The 17,253-nt window shown below is 34.8% G+C and overlaps 1 protein-coding gene across 8 annotated transcripts; it reads left to right on the top strand.

Annotated features, from left to right (window-relative positions):
• The first annotated feature begins 7,200 nt into the window (after positions 1–7,200).
• Positions 7,201–16,996, top strand: LOC130710574 (BTB/POZ domain-containing protein At5g47800-like). Of its 8 annotated transcripts, none has more exons than XM_057559887.1 (10): positions 7,201–7,556; positions 9,913–10,042; positions 10,117–10,186; positions 10,282–10,680; positions 11,057–11,800; positions 12,319–12,821; positions 14,463–14,571; positions 14,656–14,708; positions 15,474–15,554; positions 16,978–16,996. In XM_057559887.1, the coding sequence occupies exons 2-9, from the start codon at positions 9,984–9,986 to the stop codon at positions 15,475–15,477; spliced, it is 1,941 nt and encodes a 646-aa protein (XP_057415870.1). In that variant the 5' UTR covers positions 7,201–7,556; positions 9,913–9,983; the 3' UTR covers positions 15,478–15,554; positions 16,978–16,996. The 8 variants fall into 8 exon arrangements, with proteins under 8 accessions (XP_057415870.1, XP_057415872.1, XP_057415869.1 ...); XM_057559889.1 differs by lacking the exon at positions 16,978–16,996 and adding an exon at positions 16,371–16,428 and having other exon boundaries at positions 10,315–10,680; XM_057559886.1 differs by lacking the exon at positions 16,978–16,996 and adding an exon at positions 16,371–16,428.
• The last annotated feature ends 257 nt before the right edge of the window (positions 16,997–17,253 follow it).

Here is a 17,253-nt window from a genome sequence, read left to right as displayed (position 1 = left end):
CTAGTTCGCAGTTGGAGTTGTTGGGTCCTTCTTCTCCCCATGGGAGTGATGCTCATCAGTTCTATTTGAGTGAGGTTGAGCGTGTCGAGGATGACTACTTAAGTGGTAGCTAGCTCGCATGTGCTCGTAGAGGTTCCTCTAAGTGTGGTCTTCTCGCACTTAAATTTTCTCTCTCTTGTGACGTCCCAAAGCGAGGGGGTGCGTGCTCCTATGTTTAGTCAGGATGTGGAATTTCACATTGCGAAGAGGAGAGGGCATCCAAAGAAAGTTGTCAATCTAGGTAGAGAGAAAAAGGAGCTTGAAGATATCATTTCAAGGGATTTGGAGTCGCCAAATGTGTTGGACGTGATGCCGGATAGGATGACTCTTATACAACTGTTTGAGGATCATTCTTCAAAATGAGTTGTGTCGAGAGCTCGGTGGATGTGGCTCAAATTAAAGGGGAGGAATTAGGACTATCCTGGAAATTGGCGAGGAGACAATTGTGAGATGTGTGAGGCATCTTAAAACATCACACATTCTCAAATTTTGAAGCCCTTAGCGTTGTTTTGTCATTTGCTTTCGAAGCCGCTTGTGTTGTTTGTCGTCTTTAGCTTCCTAGTTTTTAGTTTTTAACAATGTTCTGAAAACCGGACCGGTCATTGAACCGGTCAAGACACTGGTTTAAGGTTTAAAGGTTGAACTGGGTCCAACTGAGGTTGAACCGATATTAATAAAATAATATTTTAAAAATATTTATACAGTTAATATATTCAATATTATTACAATTAGTCAATTAATGCTATGCTATAACACTAAGAATATAGACATTTTTTAATACTATATTAAATACACGTATTTTCATGTTGCAACTTTAAAAAAAAAATGTTGCAGCTTTCTTTTAAATAAGGGTTAATGGTCAAATTGGTCCCTGTGTTTGTAGTGACTTTTGATTTTAGTCCCTCCCCGAAAAAAACTAGCCGATATCTCCCTGCAGTTGCAAGCATTTTGATTTTAGTCCTCACCGGAGGACGGAGCTCCGACGAGGCTCCAAATGGCACGCTTACGTGTTAAAAAGGTCCTACATGAATTTTTATTTTATTTTTAATAATTACACCTCAGATTAATAAATTAAATAAAAATGTAAAAAAAAACCCTAAATATCCTTCATTAAACCGTAAAATCAATTTCCCACAAAATGAAAACTAATCAAAACTTAATCAATAAATTAATCATATTCATCATCTTCACCTTAAAGGCAGCTTCTGGATCAATTTTCCCCCAATTCTTCCATTTAAAAACAAAAACTGTATCTCCTATTAACTCAAAACCAGAATCTCATCCTCCAACCACCAGCATCGGATGATGGGATTGTGTGGTGGTTGGAGGATGAGATTCTGGTTTTGAGTTAATAGGAGATACAGTTTTTGTTTTTAAATGGAAGAATTGGGGGAAAATTGATCCAGAAGCTGCCTTTAAGGTGAAGATGATGAATATGATTAATTTATTGATTAAGTTTTGATTAGTTTTCATTTTGTGGGAAATTGATTTTACGGTTTAATGAAGGATATTTAGGGTTTTTTTTACATTTTTATTTAATTTATTAATCTGAGGTGTAATTATTAAAAATAAAATAAAAATCCATGTAGGACCTTTTTAACACGTAAGTGTGCCATTTGGAGCCTCGTCGGAGCTCCGTCCTCCGGTGAGGACTAAAATCAAAATGCTTGCAACTGCAGGGAGATATCGGCTAGTTTTTATTCGGGGAGGGACTAAAATCAAAAGTCACTACAAACACAGGGACCAATTTGACCATTAACCCTTTAAATAAATAATAGAGCTTAAGAGTTTTTTTGTTCATAAAAAATTTAAAACGTGTGGTTTTTTTTTTTTAAGTTAAAAACGTGTGGTTTTTTGAACATACCTCATTGTGGTTATTTGCATTGCACTGTTAAAAAGTTATTTCATTGCAATTTCCCAAAAACAATGGCAAAGGGCTAGAAATATAGTGTCACTAGGTAATAATGACATTGGTCTTATCTTCTTTTTAAAACTAGCTACCTAGGAATAAATGTTCATAGTTTTTCGGTTCAACTCCGGTTTTATCGGTTCAATTGCAGTTCTCTATACATTCGGTTTTTACAGTGTTTCGGACCAGTACTGTGCCCGGTTCCCAGTCGAATCGGCCGGTTCGGTCCGGTTTTCAGAACATTGGTTTTTAATTTCTTTTCTTTTCTCGGCTTGCCTTTGGTGGGTTTATCTTCCTTTTTTGGCGGACTTTTTTCTCATGTTAGAGTCTTTTCGATTTTACGATTTGGGCCTTTATATATCTGACAGTGTTGTAAATGCAGAATTTGCAATATATAATATTTCTTCGACAAGGGAACCAAATAGGACCATTGCATTCAATGAAGTCCATTAGTCAAACAAGCAGAACCAAAATGTGGGGAAATCTTTTTGGTATACCAACTTAAACCTGAATACTCAGATTTGGAATAGGATAGCCGTACTTTAGGTCCACTGTAATGGAATATGCATTGACTAGGACCGCATTTTTAAGAAAGCGTTTCCAAGCTATACTTATTACGCAGTACTCGGTTCCTATATGGAAAATATCAGTGCACATTTGCACAGTGCAAACACTTCTTATAAAGTGTTGAATATGAACATGATATATAATATGGTTTAATAAGAGGAAATATATAAAAAAAAGTGGTTAATTATTATTTTTAATCTTTCACAAATATTACGCTCATTTAAGAAACGCTTACAAGCCTATCAAAAAAAAAAAAAAGAAACGCTTACATGTTTCTTAAAAAAAAAGTTAATTTGATTTGATGGGTGTCGACTAACTATTTAAATGTTAAGTATAATGACTCAAGTATATATTTTTTTGAAAGTGACTCAATTAAGTATATATACTCGCATGCATGTCTTTGGCATTTTTGATGATGTCTAGACCAATTTATGTGTCAGGCCTGACCATGTCTTGAGAAATTGTTCAAAAGCGACACATGAGCATGAATCATATATACGTGTCAGGCATGCTTTCTTCAATGTCAAGTTTTCAACTCCCACTTCACTAAGCCAGACATAATCATAACTAATTAACTGCTTTAATGAAAAAAATTCCTCGTGACCAAACACATTTTTTCTTTTGGTACTAGTGACCAAACACACATATATATATTTACATATATCCTTATCGAAGGCAATAAGGATGAGTGGTCGAAGGCTTTGTCTCTACCCTCTCCCTAATTCCCAAATTTGCCAAAGTATATGCTGCCTTTTTAAACTTTTTTGAGATATGATTGAAAACAACCTCTCAATCCCAATGAACCAAGCCTCTAGCTAGCTTCAGCATGATAGGCAGCATAAGAATGAAGATTAAGGGAACTATTTAGGATAAGATCATTAACAACGTCCAAGCAATTAAGTTCGCAAAGAAGCTTACGCACACCCATATTCCAAGCCAAGGTTAGGCCACGAATAACAACTAACAACTCTGCCGCAAGTACACATCCCCAATACAAAGCTAGAGAATCCCATGATCTAAGTTCCATTCTGATCACGCAACAGCGGCCACCCGCACCCATCTCTGAACTTCTTTTGTTATTACTTCAATATGTGTTCATCTTTAACCAACTAGAATGAGTAGCAGTCCAACCCCCTAGCCTGCACCTCCAATGTAACATCGATAGCAAGATCTTGTGTAGTAATGTCATGTAGAATACTACTCAGGACGAAACTAAAAGAGTGGCTCATCATGATATTATTTCTCCATCTCCATATCCACCACAATATCGACACCTTTAATTTTTCATATTTTAAAAAAATTATTAAAATAAATTGAAAATAGGTTATAAAGAAGAATGAGCTTAAATAAACATATCTCTTTTTCATCAGCTATTATGAACTGCTTATAAAAATAAGCTCAAAACAACTTATAGGTAGACCATAAACTATTTCATAAGTTCTCTCAAACACTTAAATAAACACTTATGCTTCGAGATAGACTCAAATAAGCTCTTCTAAACAAGGCCTTATCAAAGCTTATTTGAGATGTTTATTTAGATAAATTCAAAATAGCTCGTAAATAAATATAAGTGAATATCTTTAAGTTTTTTTTTGGCGGGGAGTATTTTTAAGTTAATATGAGAAGTTTATGAAAAGTAACTTATGAGATAAAGACAAATCATAAATCAGTTTCATAAATTTACTCAAACACTTACAAGTTCTAATACTATAAAATACGTTGAAATAAACTCTTGCGAATGCGCGCAACTTAAAAATGCATCAAGGTCTAATACATTGTTAATTAGTTTTCATTTTTTTAAATCGACATTGAAAGTATTATAGACGTACCTTGAATATTTTTAACAAATCCTCATCACTTGATGTAACTTAAAGTTAAGTTTCTCTTTCTCAAAGACATGATAAGGTAATCAGCAAATTCAAAACCTGCGGGTAGGAAGATCTTCTAGGGCATAAATTAAGAAGTCTAACCAAGAATGAAGTGGGAAATGTGAGGCAGCTAGCTTAATATTAACTTATACAGTCTGAGTCTGACATCAAAAGTTAGGCAGTTTCTTTAAGCTTCTAGATATATAAAATAATGCATATTCACACCATGACTTGCTAATTAATTCAGCACATATTATTGGAGATTTTTCCTCATACTACCTTTCATCATGATGTAGGCTACCTTTGACTGTTTTGTTTTTGTTCTGTGTTCTGTTGTTCTGTTTTTTTGTGTTCCCTGCAACCTATGGGTCTTGTGCGTTTAACTGCTTGGCTTTCAATTGCTGGAGGATGTGCAAAGTGTAGCATGAAGATATGTCAAGGAGCTTTTGTTTGAAGCCTTACAGAATCGGTGATTGTTGGGAATTAGATAGGCAGATTTTCTGTTTTCTTTCCCCTGTTCTGTTACCAGTACAATTGCTCTGGTTCTTTTCTTTTTCTTTCCATTGTACAGACCCTTGTATTATTTGGGTTGAGTAACCCTAGTACTCTTCTTAATATAATTTTGCTTATCCAAAAAAATCATGATGTAAGGGGAATTGCACAAGGTTAGGACAGCACGTCAATTAAAGTGTTGCATGCAATTAACAGATGTATGTGGATTGCTATAAAGACTGAGTAATAGCATGTTATTGATTCTAAAGGTAAAAGCATTCAGTGGAGAAACTTATTGTGTTATTTCTTTCTTATACTGCTACAGAGCAATAACAAAATTTAATTAAAAAATAAAAGTAATTGTCTATAATAATCTCTATGATCATGATGTTGATCATGGCTATCATTAGCTCCTGGTCCTGGTCGTAGCATAATCTAGTAAGACCATTAAGGGTGTGTTTAATTAAGTTACGTAATTAAACATTATAACATAAACATTTATTTATAAATTAATTTGAAAAATTTAATGAAATAAGTGAAAGCAAGATACTGATAAATGTAAGTTTTTATTCTTAAACTAATTTAAACAGTTTATAAAAATAAATTCAAAAAAAATTTATTGATATATTATAAGTTATTTATATACGTTGTTTCCAACACCTGCGCGTAGAGGTTAATCCCATCTCGACTAGAAATTTATTAGTCTTGTAGTCTTTTTGTTGTTTTTACTTTTCCGATGTACTAAAGAAACACGTGGGCCTATTTGCTCAAATTAGTGTAAGCTTATGGGAACAAACACACCACCCAGTAGAGAAATCAAAACAAGAGCCCAATTGGAATGTGGAACTTGCAATTTGCAATCAACTTTAACGATTTGTTTATGTCCATTTGCTTCTAGCGGTTTACGATTGACACCAAAACCAAAGCCACTGTTTTTGTCCACCTCCTATAGCTAGCTGCTTAATTAGTAGTTGGGACATCTTTTAGAGCCAAAGGGAATGGTGGGGTGGTTTTGTCAATGACAAAGAATGATCTGGGTCCCCAAAGTGTGAGCAAAACGATTGACGCACGAGTGAATCAACAGGAGGAATATAGAGAAGAAATTAGAAACCCACACGCGTGAAAGATTAAGAAAAATAACATGATGAGACATGATGAGGAATGCACAGAGAGAGGATCTTTTATCTATGCAGAGACTTGGACCCATGCAAGCATTTTCTCAACTACTATGGCAGCACTCCATAAGTCATAGCCAACTTTCACTGCATGCTTTTTCTAATTCAATCATAGAGTACCAATTATCAAGCTATTCGATGGGTTAGAATTATAATATAAAATTATTTTTGTGTTATTTATCCAATAATTTAAGCCTTTGAATTAATTAGTCATGACATGTTATTAGAGCTTCTATAATTAAGTTAAATTTCAGATTAAGGCTAGTGGATCATATGCATTGTCATTCTTGGAGTCCAAAAGATTTCTACATGACGAGTTATATTAGAAGTATAATATAAAATCATACATATGTAATCTGTCGAACAACTTTAACTTTTGAGATACTCCCTCCGTTTCAAAACTATTGTAGTTTTAGCTTTTTTGTTTTGTTCTAAAACCATTGTTGTTTTACATATCCAAAGCATTTTATCTCATTATCTTCCATTCATGCCCTCATTTAATAGTGTATCTCTCAAGCACCACCTCTTATTTCCACCAATCAAAATTCTCACCAATTAGTTGACCAATAATTTTCATTCTCTCTCTTTCAAATAACTCATATTAAATAAGGGTGTTTCAGTCAAATTATAACATCAATTAATGAACTCTTAAACTTTGTGAAAAAACTAAAACTACAATAGTTTTGGAACGGAAGGAGTAGTTGATGAGAGTGAAGTTAAAGAGATTGATTACACTTGCACATTTTTTCAGGTTTTTCCCCTTCTCTTTTTCCTCTCTATTCCATCCTATTTAGTACTACCTCCGGTCCTATTTATAAACATGAAAGGGAAGAAAAATTTTGGTCCTTTTTATAAGAACTAAATGAAAGTTTGAGCTATATTAATTATTTTTTTCCCATGATACTCTTATTAATTCTAACTTGTTAAATATGTCTCATTAATTATTCTTTCTCCTTCCCACTTTCCAACACTAATAACAAAGGGTAATTTTGGAAGTTTATTTTGATTCAAGACATATTTAATGCATTTTATCTAGTTTAACTACATTTCTTAAACTATGTAAAAAAAATTTTGTTGCTTATAAATAGGACCGGAGGTTGTATTTACTATTCAATGAGTTTATCATGGCATGTTTTTTAAACATTACAATGTTGACTAATCCCAACGAAACCACTCTTTCTCTCTCTTCTTCCCCTTCTCTAACACAGTTTAGAAACATTGTGATACCCATTTTTCCTTAGTCAGTGTCTCTTCTCAGCTTATTCTCACATCCCTCTCTTTCTCTGTCTTTGAGGTTCACTTAAACAACCTAATAAAGCACTCATCTTTCAGCTTCACATGCTCTTGTATTTTGGTACTAGGGAATTATATATCTAGCTTCAATTATTCAACTACTGTTGCTGTTTCATCCAATTCCTGCAGCTACTTCAAGCTATGGAGTTTGTAGTAAAGATTTTCCTGCTTCCAAAGATTCAGTCATCAATGACAACAATACTATAGTATCAGGTATGTTCTCTTCTTGCTTCATTCTTTTAAATTCCACTATTCCAGAGACAATTCTAATTCCTCCTTTGGTGTTTGAACTTTGATGAAATGCTTTGTTCTGTTAGTACACTTATAATTATGGAGTAGTAAGTTAATAATGGCATTTGGTTTTGACCTCCCACTACTTAACCAATTAAAAGCTTATAAGTTGCTTTTTTTTCTTCATTTTGTTACAAAGTTGGAGAGGGCACTTTTGCCAGAGGATAATAGAATTTGTGAAAAAGGAATACAGTGCAGGTTCTGATTAAAAAATACCAAATGAAAAGGGACAAAAAGAAAATGACAAAATCCATCTTATTGAGGATGAGAGAAGGGTATCTGGCAGAAAACTTACAATTCCAGAAGAGAATATTCACATAATTGGCTAAATACCTTACTAAATTCCATCCAAGAATCAAATACATGTCCTTGATTCAGTTAAGAACAAAGCTAGCTGACATTAGCTTTCAGATGCAATCCAATTTAGAACAAAAATAAAATAAAACATGCTGGTTTTAATTCTGTCTAGTTGGAAGTAATAAGTGCAGGGCCACAAACACTGGTATTTGCTTTGCCACTATTTGTCTGTGAAAACACAAACCATACTGCTTGTCAGATTTCAATAAGTGACAAGTGAGAATGGCCTAGCACCAGTACTGTATCCTCAATAAAAAAGATAGCCAGATTCTTCTTCCTCTATTTCTTCCCCTCTTATTTTTTAATTTATTCCAAATTAGAAGCATTTATCAACAAAACATGAAGACTAATGATGTACTTTTCAGTTACTCCTGAATAATATTGAGAAGAAAAAGTGAAACAAAGGAAGAAAGAAGAAAAAGCTAGCTTCCACATTTCTTTATTCCTAATTAATGGGTAGAGGGATAATTGAGGTGACCATAGCAGTGGACCACTCCAAGCCTATTATAAGCTTCAACTAGAAAAAGTCTACATTAGTTTTTATATATCAAAGTTCTGTAACGACACAATGAAAGTGACTTCACAAACTAGCCTCACCAAAAATTATCAATAATATTTGCTTTCTGTAAGCTCACACTAGTTTTATGCCTGGTGTATCACATTCTCTCGGTTTTTTCATATCATTATCTGAACTTAGTCACTTACCCAAGTGTCCTTATATTATATGGAATCAAAATTCAAAAGTATTTCTTCTAAATAGATTAGGACATACCTTTTTAGGAATATATACACTTCTGAGCAAACCTGAGCCATTGTATAAGGTCTAATGATTTTTTATTGGCTCACCTAATTGTGAACTATCAACTACAAACATGCTTTACTGTCCATTCTCGAGTCAAAACCCATCAGTGAAGGTAATCATATATGTTTATGCATGCACAATGCATTTTCTGCCATGGTGCTGCTTCTTTCTTCATTATTATTAATAATTTGGGTGGGGTTGGATGAGTATTCAATACCCAAATATTTGAGTGCTACTTAATTTGGAGTGATTTTTGAGTCTTTTTATGACAACAAACAGATCTGAAGAAATTGGCTAGGGATAAAGTTATGTGAGGAGAATGTGACCAGTCTCAACCTTTAACTCAATTAATTATTACCACATTCCTAATTATCAGATATTTTTATTCAAACAATTGGGACAAGACAATATGGTTTAATGTTTGAAGTAACCTCCAAAGGTACTAGTAGTGCATGTCATCTAGAAAAACTCTCTTAGCAGTTTGCTATTCTCAGTGAATGGAGGCATATATGGGTGAGGGCATAATCTTCTACGAATTGAAGGGTTTTCAGAGTTGTATCACAAATCAGTGAGGTTAGTTGGCAGTGGCAGAAACCTTGCTAGATAAACCAAACTTAGATGAATTAAAGTCGTGTTGCAAATTTCTGTTACTACTTTATTTAGTAATTAGTGGATTTTTCTTATTCATAACCGACAGTGTGAGGAGGACAAGATATCATGTCCTGGTCTTCCACTTCTACCTTTATCTATTATGATTTATGATTTCCTTGTCCTTCACCCCTTTGCTTAAAATGATAAAATCTAAGTTGGTGCTTAGTCAGCCAAGCACGTTCATCAACCTCATGGACCACTAGACAACCCTTTGGATTCACTTGGGAGATCTCTCTCTCTCTCTCTCTGCTTTATGCCAACAAACGCATAGACAAATTGATGTGGGTTATTCTAGCTTAAGCAGAGGTCTCGGGTACGAGTCATGTGAAAGCAGTGCGTTAAATACTTGATAGAGAGCGTTTTGCCGTCCATAATGGTCCTATACTTATGGTTTAAATTAAACCAAAAAAATCCTTAACTTTATGGGACCTGCTCTAGTATCATTCAAGTTGCATTTTGAATTTGCAGGCTCCAGGCTCTGAAGTGGAGGTGGAGGCTTTTTCTTGACAATTTGGTATAGACAACAACACCAAATAAAAATGAAGTTCATGAAACTTGGGACAAGGCCAGATACTTTCTACACTGAACAAGCTACCAGGTATTGGCAACAACCCCTTTGTTAAAAATATGTATACATCTTTTTACAAATTAACATGTCTTCTGATAATGCAGAACCCTGATATCAGATATAGCTGCAGACCTTGTGATACAAATCAATGATATTAATTATCTGCTACACAAGGTATTGGAATTATAGAATGAAAGTGTGGTGTGTGTGAAAATAAAAACCAAAACTTAATCTTGGTTCATCTATAATTCTGCTCTTTCTAACTGCAGTTTGCGCTTCTTCCAAAATGCGGCCTCTTGCAGAGGCTTTGCTATGATTCTAGTGATTCTGAGAGTGTATCTGTAGAGCTTCATGATATACCTGGAGGAGAAGATGCTTTTGAACTCTGTGCTAAGTTTTGCTATGGAATTTCAATCAAAATCAGTGCCCATAACTTTGTACCTACACTCAGTGCTGCCAAGTTTCTTAGAATGAACGACTCCATTGAGAGGGGAAACTTGGTAGGAAAACTTGAATCATTTTTCAATTCATGCATTCTTGAAGGTTGGAAGGATTCCATTGCCACGCTTCAGAGTACTGCTACGTTACCAGAGTGGTCTGAGAATCTTGGTATTGTCAGAAAGTGCATTGATTCAATTATTGAGAAAATTCTCACACCCCCACCACAGGTCAAGAACTCAGATCCATCAACTCTTCCAAGTTTCTGTGGTTGTTGCCATGAACCAAAGCTTAAGCTGTAGGGTAAAGGTTTTATATTATACTTATAATACGCCCCCTCATGCCAGAGCCCTTTGGGCTTGAAGTGTGGACAATGCGTGCTCACTTGACTTATGCTGAAATTCAACTTTTTTTTCATTAGAATGAGGCAACAAGGATTGAACTCTAGACCACTTAGTGATAGAGACTCAATACTATATCATGAACCAACTATTCCAAAAGTTTAAGCTATAGGGTGAAGAGACATGAATGCTTTTATATTATATTTCTGAGAATTGTTACTTCTTAATTTGAACATTTTTGCTAATAAATAATGGTTCTGTGCAGGTCAAATGGTCCTTCACATACACCAGGCCTGGTTATACAAAAAAAGAGCATCATTCTGTCCCAAAGGATTGGTGGACTGAGGATGTTTCTGATCTTGACATAGATCTTTTCAGGTGCATAGTAATGGCTATTAGATCAACCTATGTTCTCCCACCACAGCTTATAGGTGAAGCTTTACATGTCTATGCCTGCCGGTGGCTACCCGGCATCACAAAGCTTAAAACTTCAGGCAGTTCAGTGTCTCAAACAGAAGAGCCCAATAAAGAGAGAAACAGAAAAATTCTTGAAACCATTGTGAGCATGATTCCTGCAGATAGAGGGTCTGTTTCAGTTGGCTTCTTGTTTAGGCTTCTCAGCATTTCAATTCATTTGAGTGCCTCTTCAGTGATAAAAACAGAACTGATAAGGAGAGCCAGTTTGCAGTTTGAGGAGGCAACAGTGAGTGACTTGCTTTATCCTTCAAAAACATCTTCTGAACAGAACTATTATGATGTTGAGTTAGTTCAAGCAGTGCTGGAAACATTCTTGAAGCTTTGGAAAAGAATGTCCCCAGGTGCTGTGGACAACAGCTACTTTTTAAGATCAGTCAGAAATGTAGGCAGGCTCATTGATTCCTATCTTCAAGTGGTTGCAAGAGATGATAACATGCAAGTTTCAAAGTTTGTCTCTCTTGCTGAAACTGTGCCGAGTATTGCTCGAGTAGATCACGATGATCTGTACAAGGCGATCGACATCTATCTTAAGGTGAATTAGCTACCATACCTACGAGACATGAATTTCTGCTGAAAGTGCTTTTAAGTCTTGCTAATGGAAATCCAAACATACTAACTTTGTCAAAACTTGTTTAATATTACATTGTCTCCTGCTTGAATGCTAGAGAATTACACATGAACATTTCTGAGGACCGTAAGAGACTCTTAATGCATGTTTGGAAGATGATTCTTAGTGCATGTTTGGAAAACCTTCTATAATTAATTTGCAAGCCAAAATCAATTATGGGGAGAAGCTTATCGGAGTAGATTCTGGGTGTCAGAATTGATTATGCTAAATAAGCTAATATGCTATTAACTGTCACCAGAATGGATTATGAAATCTAGAAGCTACTCACAAAAGTTTCTCCCTAGAATTGCTTATGACTTTAGAATCGATTGTAGAAGGGTTCCAAACATGAACATTAAACTAAACAAACATAACCAATTCAGTGGCAAGCTTTTACTCTCTGGTTATTTTGATGATGTGAATTGAGTAAAATGCTTGAACAGGTGCATCCTGACATGAGCAAGACAGACAAGAAGCGCTTGTGTGGGATTCTAGACTGCCAAAGACTGTCCCCAGAAGTGCGTTCCCATGCAGTGAAAAACGAGCTTCTGCCATTAAGAACTGTTGTGCAGCTCCTCTACTTTGAGCAAGAGAAAGGGTCTAAGGCAAATGCCAGTCAAAAACTGCCAAAACCACATGAGATACTTGCAGGAATAAAACATAGACCAGCCACAAGGGATGATGGCCAGAGCAAGCAATCTTTAGGCCAAGATAAAGAGTTCAATGGAGAAGTGACAAGAACTCAAAGATTAGATAGTAAGTTGCCATTGGAACTAGAAAAAAAGATGGTTATCAGAGGAGACACTGAGAGGGAGTTAGATAAGGTGAGGAGAGCCAAAGATGAAAGTAGTTCAAGCTGCAAGGTGGAATTGGATCCTAAAAGAATCATAAGAAGGGCAAGAAGTAAATCAGAACATAGCATGAAAAGGGAAGATAAAGATCATAGGTAATAACAGCCCCTTATCTAGAATTTGTAACCTCAATTCATATTATTTCTTTTTCATGTCATAAACGTAAGCATTGTATAAAATCCTAGTACTATCTAATTCTCAGAAAGAGTTGTATCTAGGAATATTTTTTTTCACATCATTATTTATATCTTTTTGTTTGGGAAAAAAGAGAGATGATGTGTATTATGATGATATCAATAGCAAAGGTCAAGAGTCAAGACATTTAATGAATGTCTAATAAGATGACTAAGGGACATACAAAAAGAAGCTAATGAATTTCTTTTCTTTTTGAAACAAGAAGTAAATGAACTAGACACTTCATAAACATGGAATTACAATTATCTTCATATACTACCCTGTGTTTTGAATCGATTGGGCTGGTAGGTTTTTGTCTTTTCTTCAAAGTCTCAGAGACTTCTTGAATGCCTATAGAAATGTGCAACAAGCTCCTCAACCCAACTTCAACCTCCAAGTCAATGTTAGCAATTTACAAAAGTTCCATATAATTGGACAGAAAAATAAAATCCCCTACATAAATACTTACCCAAAGCTAGTAAAGTTATTCTTCAGAAAAACCGATATTTTTCTTAACTAAGCTACAATTGTGAGTTGTGACCTTAATCTTTCATTCTACTTCCAGATTAATAGAAGCGCCGAGTGATATCCCTAAGGTATGATTAGATATATAATTTGGATTTGGATTACATTGTAACGATTATTAAAATGAAATTTGAAAATTTGATTCAATTGAACAAAAGATTTATTTTGGATTAAATTAAATGAAATGAATGATGAAACATTAAAATTAAAAATATGGGTGCATTGCTGCATCTCCTAATGGGTGAAAGGTGAAAAGTAGCAACTAGCAACCAGTCAAGAGGCACGTGGTAAGGTTGGTGAGGAGCAATGAGCAACGAAGGCGAAGGGGTTTGGTTTCCATAATAAATAATTTGGTAAATTAGGTTTAAGCTTGATCGGAATCGGATTGAATTGCAATTTTGAAACATGTCCGGGACTGGGAGTATGAGTATTCATTCACCCTTGAAAGGTAAACTAACTGTTTGGCTGTTCTGGATCTAACTAACTCTTTTTTATTTGTGTTTTGTTATTGGGAGATTGAATTGAATTCATGTTTTAATTTTAGCTGCTATTTAGGTGGACCCACAGTGGATGCTTTGTTCTTCTGGTATGGAATTTGAATTCACATTCACTAGTAAAGTAAAGTAGTAATAGGAGTCATGTTTGGATATCTGTAAGAGATCATGGTGCAGTGCTTAGACGGATTAAAGCATTTATGCGGTGCTCTGGTAAATTGTTGTGATGCCGATTCGTCAAGGCAACGGCAACCTAGAGGTTTACAAGATCCACAACTCCTTGCAAGAGAGACAGTGTTTAGTGTAAGTGAGATTGAGGCGCTTTATGAATTGTTCAAGAACATCAGCAGTGCAGTCATTGATGATGGACTAATTAATAAGGAAGAATTTCAGTTGGCTTTGTTCAAAACAAACAAGAAAGAGAGCTTATTTGCAGATAGGGTATCATATGCTCAGGATGGATTATATATATTCTTCTTTTCTTTACAAATAAATCAATCTATGTCCTCCTGTACATCATTTTCTTCTGTTTCAATTTTTTAGGTGTTCGACTTGTTTGACACAAAGCATAATGGGATACTTGATTTTGAAGAGTTTGCACGTGCTCTCTCTGTCTTTCATCCCAATGCACCAATTGATGATAAGATTCACTGTAACAACTTTTCTCTAGTTTTTGAGTTATCTCCCTTGCTGCATTGTTATTCATAGTAATGCACATGCTTGTTCTTTCTTGCAGTTTCATTCCAATTGTATGATCTCAAACAGCAAGGGTTTATTCAAAGACAGGAGGTAATAATCTTTAATATGCTATTTCAATAAATGAACTTTTGTCCACTCACCAAATTCTATAGTGTTTAGGTCAGACAACCAATATGTAATACAATTAATATTGGGAACTTGAATCAGCTTTAACTCACATTTTTCTGAAGCCAACTACAAATTGCATTTTCAATTCTTTCTTGGTCCAACGCCGTGGATTGAAATTTGAAAATCAGTCTATCTCATGAGTTTGCCAAGGCTGATCAGGCCATCTTTTTTCTCAAGTCCACAAGAGACATGGATTGCCACTGGGGAAAGAAAAAGTTGAATTACAGATGATAATAAGTTTAGGAAATATACAACTTATTGTTTTTGGTTATATTTAGGTAGTGGCCTAATTTTGGGACAGAATTTGACTATGTAATTTTGTGGGCTACAGAGAACTGTGAACAACCTATATGGAGATGGTAGTATTTCACCACTCAGTAGGAAAAATAGGTTGAATATGTTTCAAGTATCAGAGATTCAAAGCCTATACCCGAGTCAAAATGACCAATATTTTTATCTTCCAGCTTTAACATCGGAAGTTATGCATTCTCAAAAACTACAAACAACTTTAAACGTGATATCTTCCTAGTATTTAACTGCAAATAAATTTAAAATCACTTTATAATCTCAGTGAAACTTTTTTGTTTTTCTTTCTTTCCTTGGAATCTTTTTGATCCTCTGATCTGGCATGTCTTTGGTATTACCATGTATTTGATACGCATCGGTGATCGTTATTTTTATGTATAGGTGAAACAAATGGTAGTCGCCACTCTAGCTGAATCTGGTATGAATCTTTCGGATGATGTGATCGAAAGTATTATTGACAAGGTGCTTCATTTACTCGATAACTTCAGTTCCATCCTAAATCTTATGCTCATTATTATTATGTGATGCATTTTATAAGCTCTTCTTTCTCTTTGCTTTTTATCTTTATTTTATTTTAATATTTTATTTTGTCAATGTAAGTATAAATTTATTAACTATGTTTTTCACTCTTCTTAATGTCTCGAGAAAATCTATTAAGCATATAAAATTATAAATATATGTAAGATGTTCATAGGATGGAAACCAGTAGTTTAATTTTCCCATTTATGATTGATTTTCTGTCATTTCCCAAATTTTAAGTCTATATTCTTTTGATGGTGCGTGTTTGTCCATCATTGTATCTCATATTAATTAGCTAACATGGACTGTTAGTGAGAGTTAGCCAGTTAGCTACAATGATGAGAAAATAGGCATGTCTGCCTATAAATGAGAGCAGGAAAGGAGGGGTTGAAAGGGACAGGTATCTAGTCATTTAAGTGAAAATTTGGGCCTTTGGGTAGGGAGGTTTGTAGACCCTGAAGTTTTTCAGGGTTGTAATCAAGGGAGATTTTCCTTATTCTATTTCTATGTAATAAAATACAAGTTCCTTTCACATTATTAGTGGGACACTTATGTGTACTCTATCTATGTTTTCCTCGTATTTGGACCGAAATTTCCACTGAAATTCTCTGCAAAATAAAGCAAACCTTCTTTCAGCCTTATTCTTGTGAACTTCTTAAAGTACTTTGGTTTTATGTATGTTGAGTTGAATATAAATTATTCTTGTGCTATCATAATCTTCTCTTAAGATCTGTCACTAACTGCTTTTAAGCTATTTAGACATTTGAGGAAGCTGATACAAACATGATGGGAAGATTGACAAGGAAGAATGGCGAAACCTTGTCTTACGACATCCATCCCTTCTGAAAAATATGACTTTACAGTATCTGAAGTGAGTCTCTTCCTGTTACTAACCGCTATTTTGGGTTTTGAAATTCTTTCGAGTGAAATCTTGCCAAACATGTTTGGATGAGTTTGTTAAAATGAGTCAAATACTATTAAAACCATAATCTCTAGTGCTAATGTAGAGAACAAGATGGTTTTTTCCTTTGCCAAACATGTTTGGATGTGTTTGTTAAAGTGAGCCAAATACTATTAAAGTATAATCTCTAATGCTAATGAAGTATTTTCAAATGATTACAACCCAAAGCATCTCTAGCCTTCCCTTTTACCCTTTATTCTCATCACTTCTCATAACTGTATGAGTGTATGTTTTGCCACTTTCAAGTCAGCAAACCCAAAAAAAACAGTTAACCTGGTTTAAAAAAATTGATGTATCGTGGCAATTTGGCATCAGAGCAATGTATCTATATGTTTTGTCTCTCCAGGTCAAATTTGTGATCAAGCTATAGCATCTTACATCTGACTTAAATTGTTTCCTTGGCAGAGATATCACCACCACATTTCCCAGTTTTGTGTTTCACTCACAAGTTGATGATACTTGAGGCAACATCACCTGTGTCACTTTCTTCAGGGGTCTTGACTATTCTATGTTCATTTGTGAATGGTGAGGTTTTGTGTGAAGGATTCGGTTAGGGATGGATAGGGACTTTGTTTATATATATTGAACATGGTTAGAATGTTTTCTTCCCATTTTGGATAGCTGAGGTTTGTAGATTGAACGAATGGGTTTGCTTATTTATTTGCTTCTTTTGAGAATAAA

Source organism: Lotus japonicus, chromosome 4, assembly GCF_012489685.1.
Source record: "Lotus japonicus ecotype B-129 chromosome 4, LjGifu_v1.2".
Taxonomy (NCBI): domain Eukaryota; kingdom Viridiplantae; phylum Streptophyta; class Magnoliopsida; order Fabales; family Fabaceae; genus Lotus; species Lotus japonicus.
The sequence above is the reverse complement of the archived record's forward strand: the minus strand, read 5'-3'. Positions and strand labels throughout refer to the sequence as shown.